Source organism: Oncorhynchus tshawytscha, linkage group LG03 (genome assembly GCF_018296145.1).
Source record: "Oncorhynchus tshawytscha isolate Ot180627B linkage group LG03, Otsh_v2.0, whole genome shotgun sequence".
Taxonomy (NCBI): Eukaryota; Metazoa; Chordata; class Actinopteri; order Salmoniformes; family Salmonidae; genus Oncorhynchus; species Oncorhynchus tshawytscha.
Window position 1 is genome coordinate 26,307,222 of NC_056431.1, and position 20,627 is coordinate 26,327,848.

General features: G+C 45.1%; 1 protein-coding gene across 4 annotated transcripts in view; it reads right to left on the reverse strand.

The window, feature by feature from the left end:
- The window catches only part of LOC112246628 (zinc finger protein 516-like), a 54,188-nt gene that overhangs the window by 18,934 nt on the left and 14,627 nt on the right, over positions 1–20,627 (reverse strand). For all 4 annotated transcript variants that reach the window (XM_024415090.2, XM_042313280.1, XM_024415089.2 and 1 more), the window contains exon 2: positions 1–2,353. In XM_024415090.2, coding sequence (XP_024270858.1) covers positions 1–1,801 — 1,801 coding nt within the window. In that variant the 5' untranslated portion in view covers positions 1,802–2,353. The remainder of the gene's footprint in view (positions 2,354–20,627) is intronic.

Below are 20,627 nucleotides of genomic sequence, written 5' to 3' on the forward strand. Positions count from 1 at the left end.
CTGTCAGTGGGACTGCGTTGGCGGTGCCCATCTCAGGGGCGTCCTCTCCCAGGGTGGAGGCTGGTGGTGAGTTCCCGTACCCTGGGGTGCTGGGCCTGCTAGGGGAGCCTGATTCGGGATCACTGGTGGATCCCCAGCGGTCCCCTCCTTGCCCTGCCCTGTTGTCCCCTCCGGACCCGGAACCCCTGCCCCCGTCTCGCCTCTGGTGGACCCGCTGGTGCACAATCATCTGGTGGCGGCTGCGGAACACCTTTCCGCACTCGAAGCACTCGGTGGACTTGGACTGACTCTGCTGGGAAGAGGAGGAACGTCGGCCCTGTCGGGAGGAGGGACGGTACTCTGAGTCGCTCAGGCTCTCGGGAGTGTGCTCCCCAGGGGACGTGTGGTGGCTACTACCCCCTCCCCCGCTGGTGCTGCTGCGTCTCCCTGAACGTCGCTCCCTCTGCTGGCCCTCCAGGATGTAGTGGCTGCTCTCCTTCTCGTACACCACGGTCCCTCCAGCCAGGACGTCATCCCCTTCTCCACCTGCCTTTATACTGTATGCCTCCACAGGCTCAAGAACCCTGCCCCGCGTAGCCAGCTGCCAGGCCTGGTAGCTACAAACTGGGTCCAGCTCGGGGATCCTCTGGCCTAAGCGCCTCTTCTCTTCCTGGGGTTTTTCTTCGACAGCTGGCCGGAGGCTGAGGTAGTCCAAGAGGCACCTTTTGGCACCGAGAGAGTCCCCGTTATCGCTAGGTCTTCTCTGGCCCTGTGTCAGCTGCTTAGCCTGGCTGTGGTTCTTCTCGTGGGCCTTCAGACTCTCTCGGTCATGGAACAGGTTTCCACACTTGGAGCAAACCTGGTAAAGGCTTGTGGAGGTCACATTGGTCTCTGGGTCTTGGGCCACGTCGTTGATGGTGGCCGCGGCCTCTTGGGAGTCTGCCTTGGGTTTCCCCCGGCCGGAGGCCTTGGAGCCATTGTGGGTCTTCATGTGGCTCTTGAGGAACCAGGCTTCCCTGAAGCGGCGGCCGCACACCCGACAACAATGCTCAAGGAGGCCTGCGTGTTTCTTCATGTGGGACTTAAGGAACCAGGCCTGTGTGAACACCTGGCCACACGTCTCACAGGGGAAGGCCCCATCAGTGACCTGAGTCCCTGCTTCTCCCTCTGTTGCCACTGCCTCCTGACTCACTGGGTTAGTCTCGTCCTCCATGTCGGCTGTGATGTGGACCTTCTCGATGTGACTGAGGAGTTGGTCCTCGCGCTGGGTCTGGTACCCGCACAGACGGCAGCAATATGGCCGCTGCTCAGAGCTCGACTTCTCCCTTTTGACGCTCCTCACCGCCGTCTTCCCTATGCCCTCTTCTGTGTTAGCGTCTCCGTTGACGACCCTGTTACAGGCCGAGCTGCTCTTCGTCGGACTGGTTCCACCGTCCAGGCCCTCAGACACACCCACTTCAACTGACCCGTCCTCTTCCTCCTCTGGCCCCTCCTCCTCCTCGGGGTGGTGGCTAGTGAGCGTGCGCAGCTTGTGGCTGCGGATGTGGACCTTGAGGTTGCCCTTCTGGGAGGCGCGGTGGTCGCAGTAGGGGCACTTGTAGGGACGTGCGCCTGTGTGGCGCCGCATGTGCTGCGACAGAGAGCTCTGGAAGGGGAAGCTGCGGCCACACACGTTGCAGTCGTAGGCTGAGGCCTTGTCTTCTTCCCCCTCTTCTCCATCTCCTCCGTGGCTGGCTTGGCCTCCCTCCTCCCCCACCTCCAGCCCTCCCGCCTGAGTCTCCATGGCCTCCACTCCTCCTCCTCCGCTCTCTCTGGGGTTCATGGTGCTAAGCCTCCCACTCCCACTCCCTGCCTGCGCTAGCTCGCTAACAGTGGATCTGCACTGCTATCTGCAGTAGCTCATCTAGCTCTAGCGTTCTCCGTCTGTATCAGCCAATCCCAATGCTATCTGTCTGTGCTCATCCACTGCCAACTGTAAGGGTGCATCCAGTGTTATTTAGCCCGTGTTCAACAGTCTTTTGCCATCTATCTTCAGTATGCCATCTATCTGTCTTCATCCATGCCCTGACAGTCAGTGAATCCAACACTGTCAATGTCTCTGTACCTGCTATACGGCCCTTTGTAAAATAGCTTACACAGCACTATCGGGAGTCGTACATCTCTGGGTACCGTACACTGTGTCAGAAGGAATCAGTCATGGTATATGGCAACACATTAACAAGCTCTATCTCTGGCTGACACTGTTACTCCATGTCTCCTCTCCTGTTCAGTTCACTGGCTGGCCTTTCTTTGGCTTTATTTTTCAGCATATCAGCAGCTTCCAGGTTGCATCACTCTCTGTGAGCTCTCTGCACAGCCTGTGCAGGTCCTCACCCTGAGAGAGAGAGAGAGAGAGAGAGAGAGAGAGAGAGAGATCAAATGAAATTGAGTACTCACTAATTCTGATAAATGTTTCTAAATGTCTTTTATATCTTATTGAATTGTCAATAATCAACATAGTTATTTTGGCAATACAGAAAAGGAGAGAGAGAGAGAGAGAGAGAGAGAGAGCGAGAGAGAGAGAGAGAGCAAGAGAGAGAACAAAGAGACAGCGTAAGCATAGCCAAAGCATGCCACTTCACCCACAGTGATCCGTTACACATTTGCATATTCATTACTCCAGGTATGTGTCAGAGCATGCCGCACGTGCATACGTTTCTATGTAAGTAGCGTGTGTTTGGGGTGATATCATATGTAGGTCTGTTGAAGTGTCAGACCGAGAGGGCCACACTGTGTGTGATTGTGCATGGCGCTGCCACTGACGCCACTCCAGCTGAGTCGACACTTTGCACACAATCGCACCGCAGTGCAACGTTCATTCACATCAGCAGGATCAGCGCCAGCAGCCTGAGCCTAGCCACCATATTCCCCACGCCCGCTTCAACTGACACTATCACATGGCAGGGATCTTAAGCACACAACAGGAAGTGGCTCTTTCTACTCTTCCAGAGTAAAGAGAGTGAGAGAGAGAGAGAGAGAGATCATTTATGAGTTGCTTTACACTCTCTCTCATGTCTCAATCTCACTGTTGCAAGTTCCACAATTCTGAATGTGGACTCAACAAAAGCCCAATTGAAGTGCAGGACACATACCAACAAAGGACAAAGGCACCAATTAATCTGAACTTTTTTACCTGGGAAATCCCCTTTACTGTATTCAGATTCATTTCAATTTGAAAAGATACCAGAAGAGACTAAAAGGAATAATACATATATAGAAAGGGAGAATGATAGAGGAGTGAGTTGGAGTTATGAGGAAGGATGATTGACAGCATGATTACAGGTTATTACATCATCCACAGCTCATAGCTCACCGGGCTGAGTGACTGACTATCGTTATAAGTGTATAATCGAGGATGAGGTGGGAAATGACGGGCTCTCAAATCGCACACACACACACACACACACACACACACACACACACAGCCATCACAGTGAGTAAATGGTGTTGCTTTAACACGGGGAGAGTACAACACCATATGTCAGTTTAACTGTGCCTGTGCAAGTTATCACAAAGCAGTTCTCATCTGCTGCACATGGACATCATACGGATTGAGCAATATGTCAACAGCAAGTCAGGCATGAATGCGATACGTATTGAGGAAAGCCCATTGTACTTGTATCAGAGAGAGAATATCTCAGACGCAAGATTTCACTGGTCCACATGTTACAAACATAAGCCGCTTAAAGTTAAAACCGGTTGAAGACTTTGGTTTCACCTCTATCTCCCCCCCCCCCAAAAAAAATGAAGCGCTAGTGGTGGTGTTCTCGAAGGTGCTGAAGACAGTATGTTTCATTGAGGATTACTGAAAGATTCAAGGTCTGAATGCCAGGCACAGCCTAAAATGCTAAACACTCACTGTTAAATAAGTGAAACAGTACAGGTGCATCAAAGCACTCTACCCTCCCCCTTAAGAGACTGCGGCCCTATGTACACAGCCATTGAACACTGGACACTTAAATAATGTTTACATACTGTTTTTACTAACTTTATACGGATATACTGTATTGTAGTCATGGCTTATTCTATATACCTAGAGCTGTACACAACTTTTATATTCATATCCTGTCCACACTGTCTATACACACCATTTATATACTCTGAGTGTATAAAACATTAGGAACACCTATTATTGAGTTGCACCCTTTTGCCCTCAGAGCAACCTAAATCCGTTGGGGCGTGGACTCTACAAGGTGTTGAAAGTCTTCCACAGGGATGCTGGCCCATGTTGACTCCAATGCTTCCCACAGTTGTGTCAAGTTGTCTGGATGTCCTTTGGATGGTGGACCATTCTTGATACACACGGGAAACTGTTCCGAGTGTTGCACTTCTTGATACAAACCGGTGTGCCTAGCGCCGGCTTCCATACCCCGTTCAAAGGCACTTCAATATTTTGCCTCGCCTATTCACACTGAATGGCACAAACCAACAAAGCATGTCAGAATTGTCTCAGGGCTTTAAATGCTTCCCTTAACTTGTCTCCGCCTCTTCATCTACACTGATTGAAGTGGATTTAAAAAAGGTGACATGAATAATGGATCATCACTTTCACCTGAATTCACCTTGTCACTATGTCATGGAAAGAGCAGGTGTACCTAATGTTTTGTGCGCTCAGTGTTCTGATATTTCTTGTTATCCTTTTTTAACTTTTTGGATTATGTGTGGACTGTTATTGTATTGCTAGATATTAGTGCAACGTAAGAATTTGGCTGCACCTGCGACAACATCTACAAATCTGTGTTCGCAACCAATACACTTTGATTTGATTAAAGTCAAGTCTAAGACAGAATGATTTTACTGGCAAAGCATTGAGCCTCAAAGAAAATATATTAGCAATCACAAAAAAAACTAAGAGACTATAAACTTGACTAAATCACACTAAAACAAGCCTTAAGCTAATTACATAAGGGCATTTCCATTGGCTTATGAAGTATTAAGTGATTCAAACTCATAATTCCTTTACCAAATTGGTAACGAAATTACCCAAAATCAGTAACGAAATTACCGCAACTGAATTGGCTACAACGGGAAATCAGAGTAGTCAGTCACAAACTAGCTCTCTGTCCTCCCTTCCACTGGCACACTGTTATGTTCAGTTGATAACAACCCCTCTCTCTCTCTCAGCCTCTCTCTCCAGTTAATGTCACCTCTCCCAGCACTTACTGACACCTACCCACAAGGCACCTCTCTTTCCATTTAATGTAACCAGCGTTCTCACCCACTAAGCACTGGACGTGCATGGACATTGAAAAGTAGTTGAAATGTGGTCAGTCCCCACTGGAGTTGATGTTAACGTCCACAGACAGACGGGACTGGACCAAATCCGAACCTATTATAGACGTATGATTGACAAGTTTGGAGTATTCTTCTTTTTATACGAGAACTACACTTTACTGTATTGTACGGAACTCTACTGCACTTTACTGAACTCAACCCTGCATTACTCTACCCTACTCTAATCTATTCTACTCTACTACCCTGCTGTGCTGTTTTGAACTGCACTGCACTCTACTGTGCTCTGCTGTGCTGCGCTGTGATGTCCAAACTTGTGAAACATGAGGAGAATGAGATTCAGATACATAACTATGCATTTCTGTGCAGTACAGGTCATGTAATTCCGTTACCGTAATTCCGTTACCGGGTGTATATCCACTTCAGTTACTGTAGTTCAATAACCAAGTTTTTTTTTTTCAAATTCAAGGTACCATGTCATAGCTGACACCCCACTCTCTCTGCAGACATCTTTGAATTTTAATTCGGGGCAGATATTTAACAGAGCTTTTGGAAAAAACATGGTCACATAAAAACCCGAGGGAGATTTTACCCCAACTCTGTTACACAAGTTTGCATCTGCACAGTTCTTCCAATAAATGAGTTTTTGTTGAATTTTCTGTAGCAATTGTTAAAAGTATTCCTTGTGCATAGAGTTGTACTTTGAAATCAATGGTTTTTGTTTGGCATCCGTTTTAAAGTCAAAGCGTCAATACCTTAGAATTGCCCATAAGGAATTCACATTGCTGGAAAGGACCGACAAGTAAACACCTAGATCTGAACAGATCTTCATTCTCCCACTTTTTCTTCCTTAATATCCCTCCTATCTGTCTCTTTCCCCATTTAGTCTGAGAGTGGTTACTATTTCTCCAGCCCCATTCCTCAGCTGTTTACCAAATCAGTGGTGGGGTGTTCACTTTGTTATTGTTCGAACTGCAGATTGACCCTTTAATACTTCCTGGTTTATTTCTTCCTGTTTAAGTGTTTAAAAAAAAGAGGATAATGATCTTATTTGTTATTAAATGGGGTTTGCTGATTGGGTAAGTTTTCAGCGAGCATTAAGCCTGTCATCCACCAGACGGTCACATGTCCAAATTAAACTGTAATGAGATTAGCCTAGCTGAAGGAGAAACAATGTGCTTCCCTCTCAACACAAAGTAAGAAAAAAAATGACAAATTGGATAATAGTGTGTATGTGTGTCTCTGTGGACGTGTTTAACTATTCTTGTGGGGACCAAAAGTCCTCACAAGAATAGTAAACAAACAAGAATTTGACCAACTGAGGACATTTTGTTCATCCCCACAAGGTCAAATGCTATTTCTAGGGGGTTTAGGGTTAAGGTAAGAATTAGTGTTAGGGTTAGAATTAGGTTAAGGGTTAGAAGCTAGGGTTAGGTTTTTGGGTTAAGGTTAGGGTAAGAGTATAGGTTAGGGTTAGGTTTAGGGGTTAGGGAAAATAGGGTTTTGAATGGGACTAAATTGTGTGTCTCCACAAGGTTAGCTGTATAAGATTTTGTGTGTGTGTGCGCGTGTGTCCAGAGGAACAATGTTACCATTCATTATTAGGACTTCTGTGATGAGTGTTGAGTAATGCAAAAAACTACACCCACCACGGGTTTCTTGTCAAAGACTCGATTTCAACATGTCCACCCCCATTCCCCCCACCCTCATTCCCCCCCACCCCGCTGACCCAAAAAGCTCCTCATAGCCTATGATAAGCCCAACCTTGAATTGAATGCCTTGGCTGTCATGTAGCCCACTCCATCTTGCTAGCGTTGATCCCAACCTTGATACAGATGCATGGTTTGAGAAGGGCTAAGTCTATTATACCGTAGCTCTATAATAGCTCTATAAATGTGTCAGATATACCGATGCACTTTTAACATGTCGTACCATGAGTTTAAAACCCACATAAACCTTCCCAGCTGAGATAAAAAGGGGCTGTTAGTGGGGAGGAAGACAAAAACACATTTCCCCCCGCAAAAATGTTGAACTCAGGCAGCTGAAGGTCTAGCTGCTGTGCGAAACGAGGAAATCCGCTCCTATTTTTTTCCCCCCATCGATCCGGAGCCCTTCAAAGAAAGGAGGCCTATTTCCATCTCAGATCTCAGGGAGGATCTTGAGACATCTGGAGCTGGTCTTGCAGCACATTCTTCTGTGTGTCAGGCAGGGAGAGAGGCGAGGAAGGAGGGCAAGAGGGTGAGGAGAGCGGAGGGCTGTAGCTGCACTCTCGTCGTTGTGATGGACGACACCGTCAGCCAGAGGGAGGGCTCTCAATCACAGCAAACACCGTGAAGAGAGACGGAGATGTGCAACACACACATCTCCAAACACAGAGGAAGGAGGTGGAGTGATATGGCCGTTAAAAAACACACTCCTTCCAAACCACTATACGCTTTATTAAAACAAATGGCTCAGGGCCATTTCAGTGTGGGGCATCGTCAGCCCTGCTGTCTGTTGTAGCCTCATTCAGACACAGAGCACAGCATTTAAGAAGAACACATACGGATAGAAAATGAAAAGTGGTCTGCTTATTCACACACACACACACACACACACACACACACACACACACACACACACACACACACACGCGCGTGCGTGAACAAATGCACAAAACACGCAGACACACGCACGCGCACATGCCTGCACACGCACACAAAAATGTCATTGCCAAACAGAGGGGTGCTTTTACAAAAGTTATCCACACAGATTTCTATGAGGTCCATGCACACTGTGAGATTTTAACACTGCTCCATACAGAGAGAGAGAGAGTAAGCTTTGAAAGCGACTGGTACATACTGAGAGCTTCACAGTCAGTCACATGTGTGCTTTGGGCATTAAACACAGAGAACTCTTTAAAATCACACACGCACGCACACACACACACGTTATAGAGACAGGGGCTCATAAAGTGGACACATTCAGTGCTCAGGGCAGGACAGCAGTGGTGTGGACAGAGCCTCCGTCACCTCGCCTCTCCCTCCATCAACCCCAAGCCAGCAGATTCTCAGACCAATCAATAATCCATTATGAACAAACTGTGCTTCGCCTCCCCATTCCCGGCATGCAGACAAAGAGCCCTGCTGTAAGCCGTGTGATGGAGAGAACCAGAGAACGAGAAGAAGAGAGGGATAAATAACGACAAGAAGACAGGGAAAGCACAGGCTATTACTTCTGCATGCAACTTTTTAGACAGTGGAGTTATGGTATCTGAGGACTTTTGTATGTATGTATGGAGTGCATGTTAATGTACATGTATGAATGACCAATTGGTGTCGCCTGTAGCATACAAACACAAATCGAATCAATTTGATTTTCTGTAGCTTACTTTGTTGTTTAACTTTTCTTGTCATGCTCCCTGTTTATATAGCTGAATGTACTAGCTTGAATGACAATAATGAGGCTTTGCGTTCTAGTGTAGTCCCAGTCCTGCTGTGTGTGTGTGTGTGTGTGTGTGTGTGTGTGTGTGTGTGCGAGTGTATGCATGCATTTGTGAGCCCTGCACTGTGTGTGGGTGGGACAGGCCCATTTAGTGTTTGGTTGGAGGGCAGCAGAGAAGTCCCACAGCCCAGCACCCTGTGGACTGGCTGGGCCTAGGCCTGGGACTGTCAAAGCAGGTCACGCTCACAGACAGGGAGACCAGCGGGGGGCTCACGGCGTCCATTGTCTCCCCCCCCATTCTCCGTCCCCTATACTCACCCCAACCATACCCCCCACCCAACCCCAGCCACAGCCCCAACAGAAACCCACCATGAATGTGTCAGCAGAGACAAAACAATGGAGGGATTCTCTCTCTCTCTCTCCCCCCTCTCTCTTTCTCTCTCTGGTTGTCTCGAGACCCTTGAGAGTGAGGTGGGAGGAGGGTGGTGGGTGGAAGAGGAGAGGGGGGGGGGGTCTCTCTATTTATGTGAGAAGGGTCTTACAAATGAAAAGGACCCACTGCTTGGGTGTGTGTACGAGGGCTGTAGGAGGGTACGGGGACCAGAGCAGGTGTTTCGGGTCAACAATGTCATGTTAGATTTCAGAGTGGGCCATGCTGCTGGGGTGACCGCATGGTCAACGAAAGGAGAGAGGGGTTTTCAACAACAACAAAACCAGTTGTTCTGCAGCACCCGGCCTCCCCCTGCTAGAATCTGAAGTCAAATGTCTACCGTTTGCTGATGATCTGGTGCTTCTGTCCCCAACCAAGGGGGGCCTACAGCAGCACCTAGATCTTCTGCACAGATTCTGTCAGACCTGTGCCCTGACAGTAAATCTCAGTAAGACAAAAAATAATGGTGTTCCAAAAAAGGTCCAGTTCCCAGGACCACAAATACAAAATTCCATCTAGACACCGTTGCCCTAGAGCGCACAAAAAAAACTATACATACCTCGGCCTAAACATCAGCACCACAGGTAACTTCCACAAAGCTGTGAACAATCTGACAGTCAAGGCAAGAAGGGCCTTCTAAGCCATTAAAAGAAACATAAAATTTGGCATACCAATTAGGATTTTGGCTAAAAACACTTGAATCAGTTATAGAACCCATCGCCCTTTACGGTTATGAGGTCTGGGGTTCGTTCACCAACCAAGAATTCACAAAATGGGACAAACACCAAATTGAGACTCTGCATGCAGAATTCTGCAAATATATCCTCTGTGTACAATGTAAAACACCAAATAATGCATGGTCGATGCCCGCTAATTATCAAAATCCAGAAAAGAGCTGTTAAATTCTACAACCACCTAAAAGGAAGCGATTCCCAAACCTTCCATAACAAAGCCATCACCTACAGAGAAATAAACCAGCAAGCTGGTCCTGGGGCTCTGTTCACAATCACAAACAGACCCCACAGAGCCCCAGGACAGCAGCACAATTAGACAAAACAAAACCATAAGAAAACAAAAAGAGAATTACTTGACACATTGGAAAGAATTAACAAAAAACAGAGCATAAATGCTTTGGCTCTAAACAGAGAGTACAGTGGCAGAATACCTGACTACTGTGACTGACCAAAAATTAAGGACATCTTTGACTAAGTACAGACTCAGTGAACATAGCCTTGCTATTGAGAAAGGCCACCAAAGGCAGACCTGACTCTCAAGAGAAGACAGGCTATGTGCTCACTGCCCTCAAAATGAGGTGGAAACTGAGCTGCACTTCCTAACCTTCTGCCAAATGTATGACCATATTAGAGGCACATATTTCCCTCAGATTACAGATCCACAAAGAAATCGAAAGACAAATCCAATTTTAATAAACTCCCATATCTATTGGGTGAAATACCACAGTGTGCCATCACAGCAGCAAGATTTGTGACCTGTTGCCACAAGAAAAGGGCAACCAGTGAAGAACAAACACCATTGTAAATACAACCTATATTTATGTTGATTTATTATTTTCCCTTTTGTACATCATTTGCACATCATTACAACACTGTATATCGACATAATATGACATTGAAAAGTCTTAATTCTTTTGGAACGTGTGTGAGTGTAATATTTCCCATTATTGTTTATTTCCCTTTTGTTTATGATCTATTTCACTTGTTTTGGCAATGTAAACATATGTTTCCCATGCCAATAAAGCCCCTTAAATTGAATTGTTCTGGACACTTTGGAATCTGTTTGAGTTGTTCTCACATTTTTCTATTTTGCTTAGGGAATCATTGTCTAGTTTGCTCATTGATAAAAAAAAATATCCTTAATTCTTAATTTTACTACATTCTTGTAAGAAACCATACCAATTACCAAACAAACCAACTTAAAACAACAATACACTCTTAGAGAAAAAAGGTGAAATCTAGAACCTAAAGGACAACCATTTGAAGAACCCTTTTTGATTCGAGGTAGAACCCTTTTGGGTTTGATGTAGAACCCTTCCCACAGAAGGTTCTACATAGAACCCAATAACCCTATTGGAACCGTTTTTTTCTAAGAGTGTAGTGTGCTGTATACTTGTTGCCTGTATGTTGCGCTGTCTAGTCCAAGGCTGTCCCCTTGGTGGAAAAACAGTCCCCCGACTGGCCCACACATCTGCATGGTTAACTCCAGAGGGCTGTGTGTGTGTGTGTGTGTGTGTGCTCCCCCTGTCTGTTTTCTCACACCACTCGTTAGCCCTAGCTGCTCCCACAGGAACGCCCTATTTGTATAAATCTGAGTGACCTCTACTCATGACAGCATTCCCGCACAAAGATGCAGAGTTGACCACCTAACTTAACCAGAGACTAACTACTACTGAGCTAAACCACCCAGAGAGATTGAGAGATACAGCAGCGACTTGACATTGAAAGTAGTGATTCGGGCTGGCACAATGAACATAACTGATCAACTGACAGTTATGGAGGAAAATAAAATGTAAACATATGTTTTTGTTTTTTACCATTCAAATTTCCAAGTTTGTTGTAATAATTATACTTCAATGTATGCTGCTGCATTGTGGGGGGAATTGCCAAGGCAACTGAAGACTAGTTTGCTACAACACCTTTCTTGTTTTAGCAAGGAGCATCAACGTTTTATCATGTTAAGAGTCCGCAGAAACTGCCTAAATCACATGAACACACACACATATATATATTTATTTCATTTTTTGGGGGAGCAGCTGGTGGTTGACGAGTGGTGTGAGAAAAACAGACAGGGGTGGTGGGGGGAGGGTGGAAGAAGAAAGCACACACACACACACACACACACACACACACACACACACACACACACACGGCCCGCTGGAGTTAACTGCAACCTCACATCTGCAGGGTTTAAGGGACTGTCTTTCATAAGTGGGCAGCCTTAGTGTGTTTCCCTTCTTTTCAGATCCTTCTCACATTTGGATTAGACAGCCCAACATACAGGCAAACAAGTATCCACTGCCGTTGTTTTAAGTTGATTTGTTTGGTCATTGTTATGGCCACATCAGCTCACATTGTTTGAGTGAAATGTCTACATCACCATGGAAATTATTGCATCAACTAACAGCTGACTGAAGAAAGGACGGCCGGGCAATTAAGTCAGTTACTGCGGTAACATGGACTCTTAGCAATGTGACGAAACGTTGTTGTTCCTTGCTGAAACAAGCGAGGGGCTGTAGCAAACAAGCCTTTGGTTGACATTGCAACGACATCCACAATGCAGCAGCAGCACACATAGAATTAGAATAAATAGAACAGACATGGAACCGATAACCGTGGGCATTTTAATGGCACACCCATGGGTACACTCGCAATAGCACCCTGGTATCGTGACGCAATCATTTCCATGGTAATCTAGAATGGTAAACCCATGGGTACACTCGCAATAGCTGCCTGGTATTGTGATGCAATCATTTAGAATGTTCATTCAACTGATGTAGGGTGCTTTCTCTCTCTCACTCTGAAGTGCCCGAGTGCGCTCCGGGCGTTGGTAAACTCAGAGCGTTGTCAGGTTGTCTGTTTCGGAAATTCAGAGTGTTTTGCTCTCGGAGTGCTCAGAGTGGACCCTCTGGCCGAGGAGTAGGGTTGATCAGAGTGTTCTGATCACACAATGGTAGTCAAGCACCCAAGCTAACTTTGGCTATCTTTCTAGCTACTTCCAGACACAAATGAGAAAACACCTCACTCAGATGAGAGTGCTCTGAAATTGGAGTAGATAGCCAGAGCAAATGTACGTACGCACCCTCGTAAACTGATATGGCTCATGTAATGGAATGTATTTTTTGTAACGTCAGATGAGTTGAATCAACAAATATTGATGGGTACACTTCCTGCTTTTATTTCCTGCTTTGGCCCTATAGATACACTCACAATGGCCGCCAGTCCACCCATTATGCCATCACTGACTTGAATGGCAGCACATGCAGTCAGGAGCAGAGGAGAACATTTGTATCTATATTTATTTTTTTGCTAATCGGATGGTTATTCTTTTTTTTGTTTTTGCTATTGTTAGCTAGCGCTAGTCGACTGCACTTGAGCCAAACTCTGGTCCATCCCATAGCTTGTTCACCGTCTTCCTTAAAGAATAGTGAGCCAACATGTTTTCAATACTTTGACTGATCAAAACTAGTTTTCTCATTCTATCTTTTGTCTCTGTGCAGCAGATACTGTGAACAATTCGTTCGGGACATCAAATCGCAATATCGACTTGCAATCGTGAGAATCGCAATACATATCGTATCAGCACCTATGTATCGTGATAATATCGTATTGCGAGGTCCCTGGCAATTCCCGAGACAAGGTTTAAGCTCCCGAGACAAGGTTTAAGCTCCCAAGACAAGACATCTGGTTTTACAGATAAATGAAAACAAAAATAGAAGATGTTGGAACTGGAAACACACTTTCGTGTTGAGCTCTTTGCCAAACCAGTTCTAACAGGTTTCTTGTGGACTAGTTGTGACCGAGGTGAGGGAGAGCGTAGTAGGCTGCGATGAGACTCCCATATGAAACCTCCATCCCAGGGTCTGTCCCAGGGTCTTCTCTCCCTACGACCCCCTGTGTAGGCAGCCCAGAATAACCCCTGGAACAGCAACTTAAATGAGCCTCTCTGGAATGCAATTAGGTCACTGAACTCCCCGTACATTCCCCCTCCACAGCGCAGGCCCACGAGAGACACTTCCAGCCAGCCCCACACACGTGGCCACAAACAAAACAGGAACAAAAAGAATGGATGGAAAGAAGGACATTATCAATGTATAGCTGTGCCAAACATAGCATGTACACGTTATAGAAAAAGAAGTCTCTCTCTCTCTCTCTCTCTCTCTCTCTCTCTCTCTCTCTCTCTCTCTCTCTCTCTCTCTCTCTCTCTCTCTCTCTCTCTCTCTCTCTCTCTCTCTCTCTCTCTCTCTCTCTCTCTCTCTCTCTCTCTCTCTCTCTCTCTCTCTCTCTCTCTCTCTCTCTCTCTCTCTCTCTCTCTCTCTCTCTCTCTCTCTCTCAATGGAGACTGTGGATGCTCAAACACTAACTTGGTTCAAACTGTTCAAAACAAATACAATAGCACAACCTAAATAAAATAACCAGTGGGTGAAATCCAATTTCTTCGCAACAAACACCTTGTTACTGTGACACGGAGTCCACTTCACTATTGGTCTGGGAACAGAGAGAAACATCTGCCCGGGGCCTCAGAACCAGCACACAGGAAAACCACTACTTTAGGTGTTTGATATTTCACAGTTTCACACAGGACTTTACAAGGAGTTCACAAGCAGACCTGGGTTCAAATATTACTTGAAATCTTTCAACTACCTTGAGCGTTTGCTCTTGCCTTCCAGGAGTGCCGGATTGGCAAGGTTTGGAACTATTCTATTGGTTGATTGGACCAGCCAAGATCAATCAAGCTCAGATAAAGTATTTGAAATGATTTAAAATAGTATTTGAACCCAGGTCTGTTTACAAGGAATCAACATGTAAAATAGTTCCTTCAAACTGCCTCTGAGACATTACAATGATGTGATTGATAGCAGAACCATGGACATCTGTGTCATGTCTTTACAGGGCTGACTGATTCCCGCTAGTGAACATCAGCCTTGGTTGTTAACTCCCCAAGTGGAAAGTATAAACTAAGAATGAAAGCTCCCTCTGAAAAGAGAGAGAGCGTGAGTGAGTGAGATATATATATATATATATAGATAAAAATAGTATGAGAAACGAGATAAAGACAAAACAAGAGATTATGTGAATGGTTGAGCAAGAGAGATAGAGAGAGGTTGAACTACAGGCTCCAACCACAGCAAGGAAATGCTACATGCTCTCCAATCGCCAAACACTCCTAGCCCAGAAAGCTCCTATGGGGTAGAATCTGATAGGATTAGGCTTCCTCTTTCTGTCAGCTTATGGCTTATGGGTGCTACATGCATGTTGAAGACAGGAGTCTCTTTCTGCATCCCAAAGGCAACACAGAATAACACCAGAGTCACTGTGTGTTAGTATATAACATCATGACTCTGCATAGTTTGATACTGCATCTACCCAAATGTCTCCTCGTGTTGCGTGGGATTTGCTAATACAGATACATTCAAATGGTTTGATTTGGAGGCCCCTTCTACTTGAAATGCTAAAAGGTCAACGTTCAGATATACGAGGTTAAAAACAAGCAGAAGTAAGGACGTAGTGATGGCTGTCACAGGTGGTTTCAGAGGACGTGTCTGATCCAAAAAGACCAGCACGATACATTGGTCTGCCTCGAGCCCCTCGAGGTCTCCACCCTGCTTTGTTCTCTAAGAGAGAGAGAGAGAGAGAGAGAGGAACCTGGGCTGGTGGATTGACTTGAGTCTGGAGCCACAACCTGCCTGCGCCAGAGAACACTAGAGCCATAGCGTCTCCTACAACGACTACCAGTGCTTCTGGAATACCATCGCTCAATCCAAAAATCGACCTATGACCTGTGCACTTGTATTTTTTTAATTCTCTTTTATTTTCTAAAATTTGTAGAAATTGTAAAATGTTGGGCCTCCCTTGTGAAAAAGACCTCAGTCTCAATGGGACTCCCTGTTGCATTAAAAGGTACAATTAACTGTGACGATCAGAGAGGATTTAATTGACGAGGGTGATATGGTTCTAAATCCATCTTGCCCTTCGATAAGCTTGGTGGAAAGTTCACTACATTGCTTAGACATACGTCAGCGTTTCCTAAACTCGATCCTGGGGATCCCAAGGGTTGCACGTTTCGGTTTTTGCCCAAACACTACCACTGATTCGTTAATTATATGAATCAGATGTATGGTGCTAGGGCAAAAAAACTAGATGTGTACCCCTTGGGGTCCCCAGGACCGAGTTTGGGAAACGCTGATGTATGGGGGGCAAAGGGGTCGTTTTGAGATAATTGGTTGTAAATCTACGGACGGTGTTTGAATGTAAACCCAATGTAAGTGTTATAATACCACTGAATGTATTTGAAAACAGAACGGAAGTACTCTGAAACGCAGAAATAGGAATGTTTTAAAGGCCGTCTTGTGAAAACCATTGTTAGTGTTTCAATGCATGTAAAAGGCCACATCAAAACACAAAAAGCAGATTTTGGCAAACTGTCCCAATACAATCACATGGTTTGAAATGCTAATAGTTTATAGCGTACATATTGACTCTTTAATTAACATTTTAAAGAAGACACTGGGAATTGAATATTTTTCCTAGCGTAGACAATGGCACTAATTACAGGCTACAGTTGCCAGGCCCATTGTGAGATTATAAATGATGCTACAATCCAAAATATTTAGGGCTATGTAAAGTCATAGCAGAGGTAAAACGAGGTAGCAGAACACATACATCTGCAAAGAAAAGGAAGCATTTGAAGCTTCAAAATCATGTCCTGAAAAACACATTTTGTGCTCATGAGTTATTATCCTGGACAAACGTTAATCATTTGTATTTTCACAAAACTATATTTTCGTGCATCTTTTGTTTGAGCATAATACTGTACATTTGACCTTTGGGAATGACCAAAGAGGCGTTTATCAGCACACCGTATAAGAGCAAGGAATATACAACAAGAGGAGGGACTCCCATTTAAAGTATTTGGAAACTTCAGAAGAAGGGATCTTATTCTGCACTAGACAGGACTCGAAACACGATAATAGTGTACTCAACTTTTTCCCAGTCTCTTGCAAGATGTTGCCCAACTCTTGATTAAGTGGTGTTACAACACACTATGTCATGTTTCCGAACACCTCAGGATGAATGTTTCAGAACACCGTAAATCTGTATCATTACCCCCTTACACCCATGCGTTTCAAAACTCGAGGAAAGTTAAGGTTTCGTCTCCTTAAAACAATGGTGGCAGCTTAGTTGCAACTAGTTTTAGTGTTACAAAACACTTGCTTTTAACAGTGCATCAGTCACCTATAACAGAATGTCCTGGTGGGGTATATTATAAATATACCTGGGGTGAGATAATGAGATTTCTGCAATGGTTTTTAGTATGGTAATGGAGGTAAACGATGAGTAAGGTAAAGTAACATAGACAATGATGTCATCGGAGGGTTGAGCGGACTACTATGCACACTGAAGCTGAACACACGCAGCTGCACATTACCATACAGGTAAACAGCGGTGATTACGGCACGTCTACAGGTTCTCTGGAGAACTCAAGACAGTCAGTGACGGAGCTCAGCGATTCCAACGGGATTCACCTGGCAGGCGGGCCGCCAGGTTGCCGTGACGACAGAGACCTGGGCTGTGCGTGTCTCTCTCTCTCGGTCTGCCCAAGCGATGATAAACCCTCAGTCCTGTTACACAACAAATAAGCGAAAGGATTTGCTACTCCTTTTATTATTTTCACATCGGGCCGAGCTTCTGCCCTGCTTTACACAACACACTCTGTCTGTGTGTATATGTGTGTGTGTGAGTGGGAGTGTGCTTTTGCAGCATTTAGGCTAGATGTCTAGCATGGTTTCACGTACATATCACGTTGTGACCTTAGTTCCGTTGTTTTTGTCTTTGTTTTAGTATGGTCAGGGTGTGAGTTGGGGTGGGCAGTCTATGTTCTTTTTTCTATGATTTGGAATTTCTGTGTTTGGCCTGGTATGGTTCTCAATCAGAGGCAGCTGTCAATCGTTCTCCCTGATTGAGAACCATACTTAGGTAGCCTGTTTTCACCCTTGAGTTGTGGGTGATTATGTTCTGTTGTGTGTCTTCACCAGACAGGACTGTTTCCTTGTCATTTCGTTCTTTCACTTTGTTGTTTTGCATTTCAGTGTTCAGTTTGATTCATTAAATATTAACATCATGAACACTTACCACGCTGCGCTTTGGTCCTCACCTTCTTCCACCAACAACGACCGTTACTGTACAGTTGAAGTTGGACGTTTACATACACCTTAGCCAAATACGTTTAAACTCAGTTTCTCACAATTGCTGATATTTCATCCTAGTAAAAATTCCCTGTCTTAGGCCAGTTAGGATCACCACTTTATTTTAAGAATGTGAAATTTCAGAAAAACAGTAGAGAGAATGACTTATTTCAGCTTGTATTCCTTTCATCACATTCCCAGTGGGTCAGAAGTTTACATACACTCAAATAGTATCTGGTAGCATTGCCTTTAAATTGTTTAACTTGGGTCAAACGTTTCAGGTAGCCGTCCACATGCTTCCCACAATAAGTTGGGTGAATTTTGACCCATTCCCCATGACAGAGCTGGTGTAACTGAGTCAGGTTAGTAGGCCTCCTTGCTCGCACACGCTTTTTCAGTTCTGCACACAAATTTTCTATAGGATTGAGGTCAGGGCTTTGTGATGGCCACTCCAATACCTTGACTTTGTTGTCCTCAAGCCACTTTGCCACAACTTTGTAAGTACTGTATGTTTGGGATCATTGTCCATTTGGAAGACCCATTTGTGACCAAGCTTTAACTTCCTGACTGATGTCTTGAGATGTTGCTTCAATATATCCACATAATTATCCATCCTCATGATGTCATCTATTTTGTGAAGTGCACTAGTCCCTCCTGCAGCAAAGCACCCCAGCAACATGATGCTGCCACCCCTGTGCTTCACAGTTGGGATGGTGTTCTTCGGATTGCAAGCCTCCCCCTTTTCCTCCAAACATAACAATGGTCATTATGGCCAAACAGTTCAATTTTTGTTTCATCAGACCAGAGGACATTTCTCCAAAAAGCATGATCTTTGTCCCCATGTGCAGTTGCAAACCTTAGTCTGGCTTTTTATGGTGGTTTTGGAGCAGTGGCTTCTTCCTTGCTGAGCGGCCTTTCAGGTTATGTTGATATAGGACTCGTTTTACTGTGGATATAGATACTTTTGTACCTGTTTCCTCCAGCATCTTCACCAGTTTCATTGCAGTTATTCTGTGATTGATTTGCACTTTCACACCAAAGTATGTTCATCTCTAGGAGACAGAACGCGTCTCCTTCCTGAGCGGTATGACGGCTACATGGTGTTTATACTTACGTACTAATTGTTTGTACAGATGAACGTGGTACCTTCAGGAAATTGCTCCCAAGGATGAACCAGACTTTTGGAGGTCTACAATTTTTTTCTGAGGTCTTGGCTGATTTCTTTTGATTTTCCCATGATGTAAAGAAAAGAGGCACTGAGTTTGAAGGTAGGCCTTGAAATACATCCACAGGTACACGTCCAATTGACTCAAATGATGTCAATTAGCCTATCAGAAGCCATAACATAATTTTCTGGACCCACTGGAATTGTGATACAGTGAATTATAAGTGAAATAATCTGTCTGTAAACAATTGTTGGAAAAATGACTTGTGTCATGCACAAAGTAGATGTCCTAACCGACTTGCCAAAACTATAATTTGTTGACAAGAAATTTGTGGAGTGGTTGAAAAATTTGTTTAAATGACTCCAACCTAAGTGTATGTAAACTTCAGACTTCAACTGTATATACCGTAGCTGTGTGAGGATGCATTACTGATGGAGACATCAACAAGACCTGTACAGGTGTACGTTCTCAAATTTGATCCCACGGTTGTTGCAGGAAATGCAAACATGTAGTGCAACGGTATTAAACTCTTACCCTACGAGGTCTGGAGAATGCTGGTTTTCTTTTGTACCTGATAATAAATTGCATCCACCTGGTGTCCCAGGTGTAAATCAGTCCCTGATTACACGGGAATAATGAAAAAAACGCAATGGCACTGGCTTCGAGGTCCATATTTGCATTTGAGGGGTGTAGTGTATCCAAGGTTTAAAACTGCTTCTAAAGTTAGCAATTTCCACGTTTTTTTCCCCCACTTACAAAATGTCAAACTTGGGGCCTCCCGAGTGGCGCAGCGGTCTAAGACGTCACTACAGGCCTGGGTTCAATCCCAGCAGTGACCAGGCGTCCCATGGGGAGGTGCACAATTGTCCCAGTGTCATCCGGGTTAGAGGAGGGTTTGCCGGAGTGGCTTTACTTGGCTCATTGCGCTCCTTGTCGCTAGAGCACGGTATGGGGGTATGGAGGACGCATGACTCAACCGTCGCCTCTCCCGAGCCCGTTGGGGAGTTGCAGTGATGAAACAAGATCGTAATTGGATATCATGAAATTGGGGAGGAAAAAAAGTGTGTGTGTGTGTGTGTGTGTGTGTATATATAGTGGGGCAAAAAAGTATTTAGTCAGCCACCAATTGTGCAAGTTCTCCCACTTAAAAAGATGAGAGGCCTGTAATTTTCACTTCAACTATGACAGACAAAGTTTTCACACACTGTTGCTGGTATTTTGGCCCATTCCTCCATGCAGATCTCCTCTAGAGCAGTGATGTTTCGGGGCTGTTGCTGGGCAACACAGACTTTCAACTCTGGAGATCTGGAGACTGGCTAGGCCACTCCAGGACCTTGAAATGCTTCTTACTTTGGTCCCAGCTCTCTGCAGGTCACTCACTAGGTCCCCCCGTGTGGTTCTGGGATTTTTGCTCACCGTTCTTGTGATCATTTTGACC